Genomic DNA, 19,491 nt, shown 5'->3' with positions numbered 1-19,491 from the left:
TCAAAGGCAGAGAGTCCCCCATTGGGTCCAATTAGAACTATAGCATTGTACAGGGAAGGGGTGGCAGGAGGAGAGAGGGGAGTGGGTGGTTGGGGGAGAGGGAGAAAAAAAAAACTGTTGAGTTATGATATTCATAATCTATGCAGAGGGGCCTTTCCAGTACAGGTCTTCTCCCCATAGCTGTGATCTTTTCAATTTACATCAAGGGAAGATGGTCGGGGATGAAAGCGGGGCATCCAAAGCGCACAGCCCACAGAGGGCAGACATGGGGCCTCATTAAGGCCCAGCCCAGCCAGGCCCAAACAGGGTTTGAAGTGCGTCACATAAAGAGCATGGGGTCAAAGGTCAGACATAGAACAGATCTCCATTTAACTCTCCAGCTGGAGATGGTAATTAGCAGGTGCAATGATGATCCCTGCCTGACTGTAAGGGATGATACCACTGTAGGTGACACCATGCATCTGTGCGAATTTGTGTGTATGTGCCCATGCATGTGTACACACGCACGAAAACGATTCCTTAGCGTATTGCTACAAATATCCCAACTCGTATCATACTCACATGCATGTGAAAACACAATACGCAGGTACTGTATGTAGAGTGTATGTATAGTACATTTACACCTACACCAGCTTTTGGAGAATTTCAAATTAACTTACTCTGATGGTGAGCTTGACAAAAACCTCTCACTGTCTTTGTAACAGCTATTGCTATACTCTAAAACTCAACCTGATAAAATAATCATGGTTTTATCACTTTATGCTGTGCATGACAGCAAGATCTACTTCTATACAAAGAGCCGATATAATCAGAAAGACCACACTAAATATGAAACCTGGTCATTGATCTGGTTATTTATTAACTGTTGGACATTATCTTCCACAACAAAAACAAAAAACATGACAAAAGGCTGGCTGACAGTTTTTATATTTATTATTGAGTAAATTAAATAAAAGGGTATAGAAAAGTTACACACAAAACTGAATATATATTTAGAATTTTCCTCTAAATTTTCACCAGAGCATAAAAAAACCCTCCTAAATAACGACCCTGACACTTGTCTGTTGTTAAAAAAAATAAATAAATAAAAAGTTGGGTTTTCTTCTCACAAAAAAAGAATGTTTTGTTTAAGATTCTGTCCAGGGAAAGAAAGCCATGGGGACGCAATTAAAGAACTACAAAGAAAAAAAATAGTTATGAAAATCTCCCACTTTCTTTTGATGTGCTGCAGTCTGAACTGTACACACACGTACACACAAACACACACACACAAATCTGAACAAAGACACACAGAGAACCGGCATATACTCTCACAAATGCACACACATACATGTACACAATGAGCATGCAAGCTGGAATCTCTGAAATTCATTCATTCGTTCAATTTAAAACAAATAGTTTTATGATTTCTTTCAAATTAACCTCTATTTTCAGTCTTACGGTAAAACGGCACAATAATGGGGATATTACTTAAGCTGATGGGGGAGTCAACTACAATCTCTCATAACTAACCACATAAGATCATTAACTTCTAGTCTTTTCTAGCAAAATGAACTCTGGTGATTATTAAATTAGCAAAGTGATGTGATGAAATAAATATGAACAATTGAGAAAGACTAGAATATAGAAAAAAACTCTTAAGGCATGTACTGAGAAATATAATTTAGTTTTTAAGTATGTTGATCTGCTGTTAAGCACATGCAATACAACACATCAGTCAAGCGAAATAAAAAAAGAGTGAGAAAGCAAGGGGGGAGAAAAAGTCTGGTCTGTGTGTGTGTGTGTGTGTGTGTGTGTGTGTGTGTGTGTGTGTGTGTGTGTGTGTGTGTGTGTGAGAGAGAGAGAGAATGTGTGTGTGTTTTAATAGGGCTATCTCATTGCCATGAGACTCTCCCCGGTGTGGGGTTACTTTGTCAAGCTGACCTCTTATAGCAGCTGAGCGGCTGAGTTTTGCATACATAATTAACTACAGCTAAATGTCATCTCTCACTTCAATAACTAACGCAGTGGGTGATGCTGCTCTCCCTTTTTGACTTCTAATCCAGAGTGAACCGCCGGCAGAACGAGTATGTGAAAATGAAGTGCAGCTTTTAAACTCCACATGAGTAAATGAAGGGCTGCTAACACTGCAGAGAGAGTGTAGGCACAGTTCAGCGCTATTTAAAACAATCGTAACCTGTAAAATTATGTTTTAAATGAGCAGTTGGTAAAAGTACAGACACAAGAACAATAACCAAAACAAATACTTCAGAGATGGTTATTATATGTTGCAGACGCCGAGACTGTTTCTGGTAAAGTACAGTATGTAACTGAGGTGGAGCAACCACATTCCCAGCACTGAGCTACCATCTAGTTAGTACAGCATGTGAGGGGCTTTACTGTAGGTGGCTCCGCTATACTGGGAAGACAACAGTGAAATGAAACACACTTGGCTGTATCTAAACTGAAAAATGGGGGAATCTGGTGGACAAACCAAAAATCTGTGAGTAGCAGAAGTTTACTCCTGAACTAGATCTGAATGTCATTGATGAACATTCCTGGCCGACAACATGTAGGTGTCTCCGTGTGCGTCTGTGCATCTGCATGTGTGAGTGTTTGCCTGCTGTCGGCTGTACTCTGTTGTAGACGATGATGTAGATGTTGTTTTCTGGGAGCATCGGAAACTGAACACCAAATTAAAGCCGCGATGTTTGATTAAGTGTGCCAGGTGATCTCAGGAGAGGCGCGCAGACACAACCGCAACCCCCTCATTCATTTGTAAACCTCCAAATGCAGGCTTGAAATACAGGAAGTAGGAGTGTACGCTGTAAATTTCCCCCTTTATTGGGAATACAAATGATCAAATGTATGAAGGCTAGGAATGTATGGGTACACGGTGTCAGCAAAGTAGCGAGAGGCAGAGAGGAGGAGAATAGAAGGAATTAGGCTGTGATGTGAGAGAGCATCTGAAAATAAAGATGTAAGCTGCATTGTAGCACCTCACCTTGAATATGTGGCACAGAAAGAATAATACATGAAAAAATCCTTCCGTCATTGGTTTGAGATCAATTGCCAGGATCAAATAAAAATCTGATTCAGTCACACACTGTTTGTTTTCAGAATTAACAGACTCCTAATTTGCTATTCTTGGATACTTTTAATGACTAGCGCGGTAAACAGCTCCACCAACCAAAAGCCAATTATAACTTTATCAGCACAATCTCTGTGTGGAAGGGGAACCATGGATCTCAGAAAAAGAAACAAAAATACCTTGATCTTCCAGGGAATAACTACAGTTTTTTTTATTGAGTATTTCTTTTCACTGTGCTTGTCAACATATTGATTTTACTGACACAAGCACAGTCTCTCTGAGATTAGTATGACTTATTAATGTGTAAAAACTATTGAAACTTTCAGTTCAGCTTAGGCAACCTCAAAATATGCAAAATCCTGCTAAAAATACACACGTAAAATTTAAAAAATATCTATTTTTCTAATAATATCTCAATGTTTATCTCAAACAGAAAACAAAAGAAAAGCACAAACTCAAAGAAAGACACTAAATAGTTCCTTGAGCTGCATTATTTTATATACAAAGATACCAAAATATATTAGTTTAAATAGGAAACATTTAGATGGATTTTCATATATAATATAAGAGCATGTTACAACTTAAAAGGGAAAACAAAAAATTAAAGAGACTTTACATTTATTTGCCATGTGCATTTAAAAATACAAGAACAAATCCAGAACAAAAGTACAATTAATATTAGACTTTTGATTCATATGATGTTTCCAATTAAAAAAATGCCTGAAGTTATTCTCAAAAGATTGTTGCATCCTTTTTTGACCTGCTACCAATTACTCTCTTATTCAGATCTTTCCTTTTCTGCAAAACGGAACCGCTACTGGCATGGTAGCATTTGTAATAGTCAATAAATCTAAAATATTATGTGTGAAGTTGCGGGAAAAGACCATTAAGGGGCGGGCACTAGTGGAGCCGGTGTAGGGATCCTGTCTGAAAGAGGGCGGCTAATTCGGGACAACTGTGAACTCTGAACCTGCTAAAAGCACGGCCACTGGTCAGCCGAGCCACCTAATAGAGTCCACATGTGCTCACAGCCTGCATTGCCATAATTAGACGGATCTCTAAAGGTTTGCTTAAATCAACATCAGAGTGCTTTGTTTTCCCTCTTAGTTAGACTTAAAATACGCCCAAAAATTGCCTGTGGCCTTTACCTTTGAATCCATTTCATGCTTTATATATTCATACAAAGTGATACTGGGCTTTTAAAGTGAGAATAATCATTACTTCATAGGTCTCAAGGCTTCGGTTTCACGCTGAATAAAGCCAGTGTTAAGTAGCCAGTGTTACAGTGAGAATTAGAGAGAAACGAAGAGTGGTTTTAATAGCTCAGAAACAACGCACGGCAGCTCAGCCCAGGCAGAGAATCTCTCAGCATTAATCAAGATTTCAGGCCTCTGTTTGACAAACTGCACAATGCCTCAAACATCTCCTTGTGTGTAAACACAAACATCAAATGCCATGTGGCATGTCCTCATCACTAACAAGCAAACTAACAAGAGACCTGGAATTCCACTCAATTAGTACCTGCTCGCTTCCTTATTAATCTACTAGCCCCGGTGAAAAGATGAGAGGAGACAGGGAAAAAAAAAATGAATGGGAATAAAAACAACAACAATTTGTTGCAATAAATATATTAATGCCAGTGAAGTTTCCGTTTCAGGTGGTGTAATTTGACATGATATGTGGGCTATGTTCTGTCATTAGTCAGGAAAAATGGTGAGTAGGGGATCAAAGCAAAAAGGCTCTGAGGCTGCCACTTAATTTATCACACGGCAAAGACAAAGGCTTTTCTCTCTGCTTCTGTCGCTTTTCAAAAGCCCTGACTCCTTTTTATGACAAACTCAGTTTGCAATTTAATTTAGGACTCGAGTCCCTGGGTGCAGAAAAGCAAGCAGGCAGGAAGTGAGAAGAAGGTACTGTAGCCAGACAGGCACACAGGCAAAGAAGCATGAGAAGCAAACAGCGGGTGCAAGAAACGTCCAGGCTGGCGGTAAGTACTGCGAGGAGAGAGAGAGAGAGAGACAAGAAGGCAGACAGGTGTCATGAAACTCAAGCAGCCAGGCAGTAAGGCAGGCGATAAGGCAGACAGGCAAACAGGTTAAAAAGTAGGCAGGTAATTGTATAAAATGTAGGAAAGATTCCACCATTGCATGTAGTAAGGAGGCATTAACGCACGCTAGCAGTCGTAGTAGGCTGAGCAGTGCTAAGTCAGGTGAACCAGAGAAATGTGGGAGTGTGAGAAGGTCTGGAGTCTGCTGGGCACTGGATTGAATTATATACTGTCGGTAGGGCAGGAGTCTGGTAGGCGGTGGAACCTGAGAATATACTGTTAGCAGTGTGGGTAATCGTGCGTCCGCCGCCTCAGCAGGATCTCAGTACCTCACAGAGGAGCTTTAATACACACACCCTGAAAAACAGCTAAACAAACAGATTCCTATTCGACAAAGACAGGGAAGACAATCACGTGTGTTGTTCTCTGGGTTTGTGTGTGAATATATAGGAGAGAGAGTGTGTGTGTGTGTGTGTGTGTGTGTGTAAATGTGCGAGTGACCCTGACGCTGTGGTGATGCTTCCTGTAGCACTGACCAGCGTCAGTGCTCCATTAATTAAAGAGACGATGCACTGGCAGGTGGCTTCACTGCCCACACTGGTAATTGGCCCCCTTCTTCCCACTCGCTCCCCCTAGAAAATCACCCATCTCTGCCTTTTCTTTTCTTTTCTCTGCCTTGTTCCCTCCTCCTATCTCTCGTTCTCAGAAACGTGCCAGTGGGCAGGCAGAAATGCAAGACTTTGTGAAATAATGATTAAAATGGATGGAGATGAAGGGAAGGGAGTTGCACATTTTCCCACAAGCCTCTGATGGTCGGGGAATGCTGTTCGCCTTCAAGCGTCATACGACGCGACGGGAGTTTACTTTAGACAGCCACAATCTGAGGAGCCAGTACTGCAGTCATTAATGATGTGGGGAGGGGACAGAGCTATACTTTGACAAGTTTCTGCATGTGTATGTGTTTGTCTGTGTGTGTTTTTCACGTGTGCACGTGGGCGTGAGTATCTGAGTATGACAGTACATTGGAGGACAAGAAATGTGCATTTGTGCAAGTGAGATGTGAAAGAGGAAAAATGAACCTTCTGTGTGTCATCTGTAATGAGACAATAAAGTTGAGAAACTCTGGAAGGTGCAGGTGTGTATCTGTGTGTGTGTGTGTGTGTGTGTGTGTGTGTGTGTGTGTGTGTGTGTGTGTGTGTGTGTGTGTGTGTGTGTGTGTCTGTCTGTCTGTCTGTCTGTCTCACCACGTCACCGGGCAGGTTGTGCAGGTCGTCAAAGGGACTCTCAAGGGTGTTGGTGTCCACATTCAGAATGACCACATCCTCCAGTGATCGACCGCGTACTCTCTAAAGGAGGAAATGTTCAGTGTTATTAGCTACAGTGCACACACTGCCACAGTAATTTAAAAAAAATTGATCCAAAATATTGATTAAATCCCCACCTATAAATATCATTAAAACATGTCAAGTTTTGCATGCAGGAGTTCTTGTAATATTAACAATTAAAAAAATATTTTCTTCTTTTACATAACGGAGCTGAAGCATTATTATTATTATTATTATTATTATTATTATTATTATAAGTGTACATATTAGTGTTTTGCTATCATATAGCAATGAATTGTGTTTACTTTTGAACACTGACAGAATCAGGTATGTTTTACATATTTTAAATAATAAAGAGAATATAGCTAATTAAGTTAATGTTTGAAATTTTGTGCGTGAGCCAGGTGTGTTTCCCAGCAGACAAAGTCATTTCAGTACTGAAGCCCCAGGAAGAAAAAAAAAACAGAGGTCACATTTAAAACCACACTGTCATCACACTCCTTTACAATTAACGGTGAAAAATGGCATGTAGTAAAAAATATATTAGAACATCTTTACTATAACACACACACTCTCACAAAATGAAAAATGGCACTGAGAAGAACATTCGGATTGTGCAAAGATTTTCCAGAGCACCAAAACCTCATGCATCAACAACAACACAGTGATGCTGTGCTGTGCTGTGTGCATCCTGATGGCGACAAATTCAACAATTATTTCAGTGTGGTGCAGGATGCAGGCAGGTGTGGGGGGGAGGCAGCATAGTGTGTGAATTTCTAGTTTGTCACTTTTGTGACAGCCTGTGCAGTGGAGGCTCACATGCTGATCTGGACTAATTATGTAGTGGCGGAAAGGGGGTCTGTCACGGATGCAGAGTGTGATAAATACTGCCACTGCCGCAACTGTCAGACAAATATCACACGCAAACACACACACAAACACACATGTGCATTACAACATATGCATTGGCACAATTACACACGCACACAGACAAACACTTACATACTAACACTTACACACAAGTGCAAATGTGCACGTGCTTGCAACATGTATTCACACACAACAGCAGTGCTGGTGACGGTTTGTCCCCCAACCAACACGCAGGGTTTAACAATGAAGTAGAAAAGCTCTTTGTTTGCAGATACTTTTTCTGCCTTTCTCCCTCTGTCTTTTGTACTTCTGCTTAAGAATGCACACAAGCAAGACAGGGAGATAAAGAGGAAAAAACATTCTGTCAATTTTTTTGATTCAATGTCTGGGAGGTGCCAAAAGTTGCCTTACTGAAATTTCAAATACACCAAAATTGAGAGCACAATTCACCAAACCAGGTGGGGCATTAGTTGACCATATATACAAAGAATTAAAACTAGGAATTGACTATATAAATTTACAGCATCCTCCCTAAATGTAAGTTTATTATTCTTTTTGAGAAAATCCACTGACAAACACCCTGAAATTCATTCAGTATATATCTGATGCAAATTAGGAAACATCAACTTTTGACATTTGATATACATTACAGAGTTTGCACATATATATACATCAATTTGCAGCAGCATGTAAATTTATGCACATACAGTATAATGATGTACATTTATATACATTCACATTCATATGAATACAGAGATTAACTAACATACCTCCAGCAGACTAAGATGAACTCCCACAAAGTATGGCATGGGGGCACTGTGGATGGAGAGAGGAAAACAAAGCTGTGAGCAATATCAATATCAGATGTTTACATGCAGTAACGAAATATATCTGGAGGCTACACTAGCACAGCACATTTCACACACCCATCTGAAAAAGTAAAAAAAACTTCATGTTGAGAGTATTCTTTGATTAACAGATTATCTACATCTAAAGAATCTACATTCAGTTACTATTTTGATATTTGATTCATCTTTAGTTATTTATCAAGCTATATCTAGCATAAATCACAGCTTTTTTAATGTGAGGATTTGTTGCTTATTCTTAAATAATTGTACTCTGAATGCTGTTTGGGTGTCTGACAGTTGGTCAGACTACAGCAATCTGTAGATAAGAGCTGACTGCAATAGAACTTAATTAAATAATCAAAAATGCCATCACATCTTATAGAATAAATTATTAATTTTTAAAAACACAAATTCAATAGATCATTCAAAAATATGTAATAAATTCCCTAAATGATAAAAGCTAAGAATAAAAGCATAGACTTTTTTTTAAAGTAAAACCTTTTTCATCAACTGCTAGAGTTTATGTAAAAACTACTGTAATGCAACAGATTGGCTGCATTGAAGCTAATGGGAAATGTATATTTTAATTCCCATGACATAACATAACTGTGACATAGGCAGCAAAACTGATTATCATCCATATGTTGTTCTTTATCCCAATCATATTACATGTAGGACACAGCTGCTGACTGAAAATCAGAGAAAATAAATTATTTCACCATCTCTCACAATGGGAAACATTAGATTAACTGGTGTGTGTAGTAGGGCAGGTAAATTGATCTGGTGCCAGTGGACTGGCTTTTAAAAAGTTACCAGGTAAAAAAGAGAAAAGTTTCTCCTTCATTCTGCCTCTGAGTTGTTTTGATTTTTAGTCAGCGACTTGTGGCTAAAAGATTTAAAATGTGATTTAAAGTTGTTTTGTACACTTTGTCTAATACTGCCACACTCTGGAAAATATTACAGAAGAACACTGACAACACTAATGTGACAACTGTAATAATATTAAAATTTCCTCTAACACGACAGTAGATTCAGAAAGTATATAAAGACTTGGAACACTTCCTAGAAAGCTAAAGGCTATAAGTGTCAAATGTTTTCTTTTTCCCTACAAACATATGCTTTGCACAGTTATTATAATGCCAGTCTTATTTTATGTGATATTTATCTTCATATTGAAAGTTAGTGGCAAGGAAAGGTTGAATCATAGAGTACGTTTCCCATCCACCAAGATGAACAGAATCAACAAAAACAGTCAAATAATAGAAACCATTTTTATGATGAGGTTTACAGAGGCAGCAATAATCGGATAGCTTTGGGTCAGTATATTCCTGGCCAGAATGATTCAGAAGCCACAGGCTTGTAATCGACTTAAAGCAACAGCAAAACAAACAGCAGGCCTGTAGCTCTGCACTTTAGCCACCATCTTGTCCGTTTCATGAATATACAGCACTGACGGTCATCAACATTTACTCAGATACATGCACACAGAGCATCTCATATAACTTAGTTATCTAATCAGCGCATGGAGGACACCCCTGTGATTAAATAAGATAATGATGAGTCTTCACAGAGTGTTGAAAATCACATTTTACTGTCAGTGATGAATAGCTTTTAGAAGCTGATGTGTCCCTTATGGTAAAGCACTGTACTGTATGAGCTATCACCAATGATTCGGCAAGAAACAGGTCCTTTTACATAAGCTGACTCTCCCACTCTGCCGTTTTTTGTTTTTTTTATATGTTCAGATCTGAAGTTAACCTGAACGCGTGTAGATTTGTAGATGAGCTGTTACTTCTACTCTCCATTCAGTTTCAATCAAGTCCATTCAGATTTGTTGGATATGCGTTGGACGGGTGGTAATGAACCCCTGAGAGGGCTAACATGATGAGAGCGTGGTGCTAGCACTGGCATGAAATATGGAGCAAGGTGATCCGGGCCGTTCATTATGTTGAGGGGCCACACAGGAGAAGGCACGCCACGAGAGAAATCGTGAGAGCAACTCAAAGAACGGGTGGGAGAAAGTGTGAACATGTGTGTCTGCACTTTCACACCGAGGTTTTAGCAGCGGAGCTCGGTGCGTGACCAGCACACATGGTGTGGTGTGTGTTTACGTGTCAGGTGTGTGTGACTGTGCGTGTGTCGGAAGGTGGCTAAAAAATGAGAGAAAGAGGGAGAGAAAAAAAGAGGGGGTGTAAACATTTATGATGATGATCCTGATGGTGTTCGTATCTGTATGTGGGTTTCAGAGGTGGTCAGTCTTACCAGCAGTAGTCCAGAAGATGCGGGGGCAGCACAGGGATGAAGATGTGCTGCCAGTACATAGGAAAGAGCAGAGCAGCCGCACCGTGGACACATGCAGTTAACTACAGAGAGAGAAAGAAGCAAGAGGACAATCTCAACACAACTTTCCAAGGCAGCACAAAAACTGAGTAAAGGAAAGACAAAAATACCCATTCATGCTGTATGTTTACTGGTAGTTTAAATTTTTTTAACCAAAGGTTTGTGTGATTTCAGTCTCAAGAAAAAGTCAAAAAACAGTAAAATAACTTTGAGCTAAATAAACTGCTTGTCTTTTTTTTCTTTACAATGCATTTCTACAACTTATTCCACTAAGTTTCTGCACTGCTAGAGTCTATAGAAGACGTCTAGAGAACCACAGCTCCATTTCCTTCAAAACAACATCGTGTTAATATCCTGTTTTTAAAATCTAGAAGTCTGATCAAGGTGGTGATGCTTTGTGGTGATGTGTCAATGTACTGTATGTTTGATTTCACTGAGTTAGACTTTAATCTTGCTCACTAACAAAAGCCCTCAGAAAGAACATGGTACACTGACATGTCTAGTGTTGTTGTGATGAACACACGACCTGCAAGCTATCGTTGGAGGAAGAGAAGAACAGACTGAAAGCTAGAGATCAACTACTTGTCTTAAACCCATGACAGAAACACAGCAGAGGAGATTGATGAGGAGGTGAAAAGAAAAGTACTGAAAAGACCGACATAAAGAAAGGCATATTGCTTTACACACAGAGAACATGAAACCAATGTTTCCTCCATATTGATTCATTTGTGGTGGGTCATCGCTGCGGTGATATTACTATTGGCTATAAGAAATTTATATTAGAAAATAATTTAAAGCTTATATCCTAACCTGCTTTATACACAAATGAATGGTAAAGCACAAGCCTAGTATTCATAATTAACTGCTTATCAACTCAATGTCAAAGTGAGAATTGTGCTGCGACCTCCACAAAAGCAACAAAAAGGAGCCCAAAACAGTGCTGACAGTAACCATAAAAATCTAAATTACACCAACTACTATGACCTAGAAATTAAAGAGAAAATAATCTCTTTTTTTAACAAATAATGAGAAGCAATCCCATGAAGATGACAGTCTTTTTCAAAGGGGCTCTCTACATTGTCAAACCAGCATTACACATAAAATTAAAGTCATTGTCTCCCATTGTCTTAAAGCCAGCATCCCCCTCTTGACATCCCATCTCATGAAAACCCAGCTATAGTAATGACCTGCAACACACACACACACACACACACCCACACACACAGACACGGCAGGAGAAAGAGGCGTTAGCTCATCCCCCAGATTAAAATAACATGATTAAATATGGAAAGAGAACAGAGGTCTGAGGGGCTCCTGCGGGACTTCATTAGGGCAAATTGCCAAAGAATGAAACATGAGTTAGCCAAGAGAGACTGCGGGCTAGGCCAATACCACCGGGACCCCGGAGCAGCAGCCGCTGTTATACTGCTGCAGCTTCACAGTCAATGTGTGAAGCGGACACACACTATCACACACACACGCACAACTATCAGGAGACCCCCTGCTCACTGACACACACAGTGTCACAATTGACCGGCCAAAAGCGGGGGAGCTTGGCGGCTGAAAACCACCGCTGCCAGAGAAAGAAAAAGAGGGCCCCACCCTCCGAATCCACCCAAACATCAAGCCCGGACATCTGAAAAGCTTACAACAAAAAGTGTGTGTGTGTGTGTTTGCCATGTGCCTCCCTCCCCCGCATGTTTGTTTTAACTGCATTCATTTTTCATATCTGCTGGAAAGAAGCAATGATCTTTTTTTATTGTCTCTGTGCAGTCTCTCATACACGCAGTCCCACAATAGTTAGGACTTAATCAACATTTAATTGGTGTCTTGCTCTGTGTATCTGCATATGCATATTTCCGCTGCCTGCCGTCTTCAAATAAAACACAACAATGCCACGCTCCTGTCAGGATTAATTCCCTGGCAAACTGTTTGTTTTTTTGTTAATTCTGAAAATAAATCAATGTTATGAATATTAATGTGTGAAAGTGAAGCACTTGGTGGAAGAGCTACTATCAAAATCATCACGCCCTTCCCTCTTTTCTAAAACGATGACGGCAAGGGGCCATTAAATTGTGATGAAGAGAGGTCAGCAATCCGGCTGCGGATATACATACACACATACGTGCATGTGTCTCACACACACACACACACACACACACACACACACACACACACACACACACACACACACACACACACACACACACACACACACACACACACACACACACACACACACACACACACACACACACACACACACACACACACACACACACACACACACTAAGTGGAGAGCCAACAGGCGAGTGTATTCCTCCTCTGGGAGAGCGAGACAAGCCCCAGCCATTCGCTGGTACCAGGAGGTAATGGCACAGAACACCTCGCTAACCAACTCCAATTATCTCCACCAGGCCTCAAGGTGAGCCCCCCAACTGGCATGATTTACTCTCAGGTTGAAAGGGAAAACAGGAGTCTCTCTCTCTCTGCCTCTCTTCTTCTCAGGCTGGGTGGCTGGCTTGGGGGAGTTGGCTGAGAGGGGAGAGAGGGTTACTGAAACTAAGATAATGATTTATAAAGCAAATCTAGATCTCTGTTTTCTTTTATTTGCTATCTCCAAAGCGATGGAGGTGGCAGTGTGCCTGAGATAAGGCAAATTGGAGGGAACTCCAGAGGAATAGTTCACATATTTGCTTCTCTAATTCAGCTGAATACAAATCCCTGTGTCCTTGTTCTGGTTTTAGAACGAATGAGGCAAAAAGTAAAAGGAAGATAAGTGGAAAAAAGAGAAATCGTACCACTCTTTTTTTTTTTTTTTTTTTTTTTACACTTCATTTACGGGGGGGGAGGGGGGGCTTTCACATGAGAGTGGGTCATGAGAGGCTAAGGCTGATAAAATATTTGCCAGGCTGATAAATAATAGATGAGTGGAGCCAAATGGCTTACACGCTCCACAAAAGACCTGGGTGCTTAATATTCCATTCAATGGAGAATCACAGATACAGTCCCCAAGAACAAATACAGGATTAGGTGCTGGGTCCAGTCCTCAGGGACCAAGGCTCTGCCCGGTAATGAGGGGCTGCCTGCCTCTCATACTGTGCGTGTGTGCGTGTGTGTGTGTTGCCCCTTCCTCTGAGAGAAGCTAACCGATTATACAGCGACAGCCTGCTTCAAAAAGCAGTCAAGGTCTTTGGTTCTGCCCTGAGAGCTTTCTTAGTGCGCCGTAGCTGAGACAGAGAGTGTCCCACACTAACAGTGGTTTTCCCAGATCCATTCAATGGGACTTAAGGAAGCAGAGACAGAAAGAGAGAGACAGAGACACATAAAGAGACGAAGAGGAGGAAGTGAAAGTGGGAGAAGAAGGCAGAGTGGAGTGAAGAGATAAAGCGAGATACTCTGCATTGCAACCTTGAGGTAGGTAGTAACAAACCTAAGCTAAGAGGTCACACACCAGTTTTGTCAATAATGGAGTCTGAGTCAATTACTGTGTCCCATTCTCATACTATATACTGCCAGTATACAGTAAGTAGAACACACTAAATGTCTGCATACTGTTTTTGCAGTTAATATACAAACATATCAACATAATAATTTTACACTAACAGGAGATTAAACAATGTTTGTGCCACTGATGTCAATCAAGCTGCAACTTTGGAATGTCACTGCCAATTAAACTTCATAAAATGTTTTTCAAAGATTTAATAGTTATTTTTTGTTTTCTGTTGTGTTCACAGAGCTGTTTTACCACCGTCTACAATTTGTTTTAATATTTTCCAGCTGTCAGCAGCTCCTCCATTTCCTTTGTGCATTGCATTGTGGGACAATAATGTCCATCAACAGCCCACTCAAAAAACATGTGGGGTTTTGTTGTATGCACACTTGTTTGATATACTTAATTGTGTCCCTGTTAAACCTGCTTAGAATTAGTATGTAGTATGGAATAGGGATACAGCTAATGTTTTTTTCTGCAGGAATTTTTTTTTTTTTTAGACTCACTCAAAACAAAAAATAAATGTTTTTTGTTTTTTTTTACATTTGGGCAGTGACCTAAACTCTTCTTACGTCTCACAAGCCATCAAGCATCTCTCCATATTCATACATCATCATATTCAGATGAACTCGTCCCTCTATGTGCCTGAACAGCAGCGCAACCCTTGGATAGTGATGTTTCCTTAAAGAGCAGGACCCACCAGATCTTCTCAACAGTGGAACTCAGACTGTTAGTAAGCAGTGTGTTTCCACCCACACCATTCCTCTTTACCTGAGAAATTGGACACGTTGAAGTGAAACACAGACAGAAAATGGAGACACTGCTACTGTGGGGGCCTACATGCAGTGCAGTGTGGGGCAGTGTAATGGAGAATTAGCCATTTTACTGGCCTCATAACACTTATTCCCTCTGCTTACATACTCTTGGATGAGGGAACCTATCGTACATGTTAAATTGCAGTGAGAGCGGAGTATGAGACAAATAGCTGCTGCTGCAGGCAATGTGATTCAATTTGACAGGAGGAATGGTATCAACAGAGTCGCTCTTGACCTCTTCACACCAGCCTCAAACACTCATTTCCCCTCCACCAGCCTTCCCTTCCAACTCTGTCCCTACGCACTCTCCAAATTCAACCCTCTCTTCTTCTTTCACCGCCTCATTTTCATCCCAATTCCTCATTTCTTATTCTGTTTTCCATCTCTCCTCCTGCTGTCCTTCTGTCCATTGCCACCTCTCCCTCGTTTCTCTTGTTGACTTATCGCTGTTTTAGCCTTTCCCTCCTCCCTCCCCTGCATAGAGTAAGTCACCAATTACCCGCGCTCCGCTTCTCCCTCTGTTGACAAACGCCGGTGTCAGGCCCGGCACAACGCAGGTGTGCCACAAACAAGTAGGTGGCACAGGGAGAGAGAGAGAGGGCACGCGGGACGACACAGGTAACAGCTAACGCCAGGCCTCCCACACATGCACACAGTCACTGACTCTCTCACAGAAAGACATAAGACATAAGGTACAAACACCTGTTAGTGCAGAAGACACACAAACAGATGCATGCAAAAGAGACACAAACACCCACAACATGCACATATGTGGTCACAGCGGCACAACACACACGTTAAGTCAGACACATGGCATGGGGCTGAGATAAGTCTATTGAGGGGAAGGAGGGGAAGGAAGGGGGAGGATGTCCCGATGTTCTGCAGATGCCCAACAACAGAGAGACGCATTAAGACACCCTGGAACAGGGAGGCAAAGTCAGAGAGAAAGAGAGGTGTAGCCAGGGTGAGTGAGAGACAGATGGACAGAAAATAATATGTCAGTGAGGAAGAATAACTAAGATAGAGAGAAAAGTAGAGAGACAGAGAGAAGTCAGGGAAAGAGAGAAGAACAACAGAAGAAAAGGCAGGAAACAGAGAGACAGCTGGCACTCTAGGGCATGGTGGATGGATAGCTCCTTGTTAGCATAGGCCTGACAGGCTGATGAGAGGGCTGCTGTCAGCCGGTGCTGGGGCCGGGCTGTGTGAGTTTGGGCGATAGGCAGGGCAGAGGCTGGGCTCGAGAGCTGGGGGGCCTCGGCAGATGAAAGACACGGAGGGTGGTGGGGCGATGGTGGTGGGGGTCCTCCCAACTGACTAGTTAGAGGAAGGGCCGATGCAGCCCTATTATACGGCCCTATGACAAGGCTGCACGCTCGGCTGGCTCCCGCCCCTGCGCCACCGCCGAACGGCCTTTTAAAACAGTGGTACCATTCACCTCCGGTCACGAAACAGCAATAAGTCAACTGACGCATTGTTGTAAGATCATGATTTATTCCTTTGCTGTTGGCTGCTTGCGAGACGCGCTGGCCATGTACCGGCAGACTGACACACTGGGTTCACCGGGGGCTTTAACAGAGGCAGCACCTAGAGCAGGCAGAATAAATGTAGTATATATGTGTGTAAGTGTGTGTGTGTCTTTCTCTCTCTCTTTTCACTTTCTATTCCCTGTTTCTCTTTGCTTGGCTGAGAGGCTGGACAGGCGGAGGTGGTGAAAAGCAGCTGGATGGTACTAACGATGTTACTAACAATACCTTCTCTCGTACATTGTCTATCTGTGGCAAGCAGACTATAGAAATATTACCTGTCCATCCAGTGACTGCTAACACTCACTTAAACAAACATTTTGACAAACTCTGACATTAATTATATATTTCCCATCCTTTAAGATATTTGATCATGAGACAGTGGTGTGGATAATGAGCTGGGCTCTTTGCAGTTAAGTATATACACGTAGATAGCTGGCTTCAAGAATCATGGCAGCCATTCCCACTTGAACTAGGAGGTCAAGCTACGCAACAGCAAAAAATAACGCATCACAGGAGCAGTAATAACATCAGGCCAGCTAGTAATCCCAGTGGAGATGTGAAAAATACCTTTGTACTACAGTGCCTGACATACATCGCTACCAAACCTCTCCCTGAGGAAGATGGATGGATAGATAGACAGATGAGTGGATGAAGGATTGCAGAGGATAAAAGGCTTACAGAGGTAAAGGTCTGATGTGGAGGCTCTTAAAAAATTCTGTCGGCATAAATTTGTGAAAAAAAAAAACAAAAAAAACAAGCCAAGATTAGTCTCCAGGCTGCAGAAAACTGTAAATCACAGACAAAAATCACCTTCACCCCCCTCTTCCTGCTAAAAAGAAAAACACCTTCACCCTTGAGTCTGATAATTTACATCGTGTAACTCTTGTGTCACAGCACCGTGTGCAGCCTAAACCCTGAGCGGAGGTGCTGCTGGTCTGAGGAGCTGAGGGGAGACAGGTGAAATTCTCTGAGGGCTGGGTAATTTTTACAGCTCTTCCTGATTATAGCTCCTATGGGAGACCTTGGGAACCATTCCCTCCAGCACCCATCACCACCACAGGCCCCTCCGGCTGTTCAGTGTTCTGCAGCCTTGTAGATACCAAGGCAGGACCAGCTACACTACAGATACAGATAGGACTTGGATGACATCACTTCCCTCTCCCATCTCATCTGTCATAAACATTTGGCTCTGCCTCAGCAGCCACGAAGATAACGGGGGGGGGATGGAATGAGGAACAGAGGGAGGAAGAGGGGGAGAAAGACATAGAGAGATTTCCTCCCTCATAAAGACAGACAGAGGGGACTTTAAATTATGTGAGAGAGTTACAACATGTAATAAGAGATAATTTAAGGCTTTTGGGCCATTAATATGCTGCAGTTATAAGACAAACAGTCAAATATAATCCAGCTTTAGTGTGGATTTCACAGCTTGTCAGAGCGTGGTGATAGTGCGGCTGTCTGACTGCAGGACGCCCGGGCAAAGAAGGGTGGGGGGGTTCAGAGAGATCAGTCCAACTCTCTCTGTATAAGTAGCGTAGCCATGTCAGATAAATATTCTCATCTCCCTATTTAGGGTTTGATATCCTGCTGGAATATTGATGAAGAGAATCATGTTCAATCTAAGAAACAGTCCTAATATTTGAGCTATATACTTTTTTAAGAAGGAAAATCTGTGTCTTGATATGAAGCCAAAAATAGCAACAGTAACTCTCTATGACTCTAAATTAAAGTAGCACTTTCTCAGATCATGATATAATTTTTCAGATTAAAGTCAGATAGCCTACAAGAATCAAAGAATAGATAACACATTATCTAACATGACGTAATAAAACATAAAGCTTAACATTTACAACTAAAAGCTTCCCCTTAACTTGAAATATATATCTAGGAAACTCGTCCTTCAAGTGGTTGCAGTACTTCAACTGTTTTCTAACCTATTTTCCCCTTGTGCCTGACAGGACAGAGCTGATAACTGACTGCAGCTGAGAGACTGACTTGGAGGGAATGGACTCACAGTGCTAAGCTTGCTTGAGGTAATGATGATGCGCCGCTCATGCAGCATACTGGCGTAGAGCTGGAGCATGTTGTTGACGTCCACAGCCACAAAGTACTCTGTCAGGTTCCTCTGGAGATAGACAGGAACAGAAGGATATGCAGGTACATAACAAACTGTCCTTGCACAACTTGCTTACAGTAGAAAGTGTCAATGCTACAGACTGTGAGAGTGCCAGAGTGTGCCACGAAGAGAGACATGCTATACAGGCTGAAAAATGACTTGGACTCCCCATCTCTGTGCATATTGTTTTGCAGCAAAAGTAAATTCATAAGAAATACAGATTCAAATGACATTTGTGCCTTTGATCCATCTGATGTAGTCATGTCTGGAAAATAGTTAACATATCAATTAATGATGCTTAAATACGTCAGATTGATTACTGTTTTCATCCGATGTAGCCTGCAATAGAGACTTGGGATGCTCTACTTGAGCTACAATTCGAATACAAAATCAACAAAGAACATGTGTTCAGTTTGAATCCTCTAATACCCATGGCAATCACTGAACTTCAGCATTAAAAGTACAAGCACCACAGGAGATAAAACTAAAACAAGAGGATGATGCAATAATTTCAAAAGGTGACAAGTGTATCTGATTAAAAACGATTAGAGACAGACATGTTTCCAGAAGAGAGGGATCTCTCTTTATCTCCTCTTGTCTCTTTTCTTTTCTTTTTCCATGAATACTTACACTTTCAGGGATCGTTGGCAGTCCATTGATATCCGGGGCGATGAAGTAGGAGTGCTGCGAAAAACACAAACATGCGGGAGAAAGAAGAGAGAAGGTCACAAGTGAAGCATACCACTCACACAGAAGAGAATGAGGGGAAGAAGGGGGGGAAAGGCCGTTCACTTTGTTCTATGATTTATGGCTCATCTTCAGCTCTGTCTATATGAATTGCTGAGCTGGTGTCTGAACTGTGGCAATGCTTTTATCAGGCCTACAGAACAGAGAAAGCTCAGTAGCAGCTCAGCTCCCCATAGACACAGACTGGGGTGATGTCTTCGGTGGAAAACTGAGTCTTTATTTAAGCATTAAATAGGCCTGCGGAGCACCAACACACAGACAAAAGTATACGTGCACATGAACGCACGTGTGCAT

General features: G+C 41.6%; 1 protein-coding gene across 3 annotated transcripts in view; it reads right to left on the bottom strand.

Annotated features, from left to right (window-relative positions):
* The window catches only part of dennd1b (DENN/MADD domain containing 1B), a 105,068-nt gene that overhangs the window by 33,264 nt on the left and 52,313 nt on the right, over positions 1-19,491 (bottom strand). For all 3 annotated transcript variants that reach the window (XM_051377386.1, XM_051377385.1, XM_051377387.1), the window contains 5 exons: positions 19,081-19,134; positions 18,349-18,459; positions 10,423-10,523; positions 8,083-8,128; positions 6,362-6,463 (listed from right to left, as the gene is read on the bottom strand). In XM_051377386.1, the coding sequence (XP_051233346.1) occupies positions 6,362-6,463; positions 8,083-8,128; positions 10,423-10,523; positions 18,349-18,459; positions 19,081-19,134 (414 nt within the window). The remainder of the gene's footprint in view (positions 1-6,361; positions 6,464-8,082; positions 8,129-10,422; positions 10,524-18,348; positions 18,460-19,080; positions 19,135-19,491) is intronic.

This window comes from Dicentrarchus labrax, unplaced genomic scaffold (genome assembly GCF_905237075.1).
Source record: "Dicentrarchus labrax unplaced genomic scaffold, dlabrax2021, whole genome shotgun sequence".
Classification (NCBI taxonomy): domain Eukaryota; kingdom Metazoa; phylum Chordata; class Actinopteri; family Moronidae; genus Dicentrarchus; species Dicentrarchus labrax.
The sequence above is the reverse complement of the archived record's forward strand: the minus strand, read 5'-3'. Positions and strand labels throughout refer to the sequence as shown.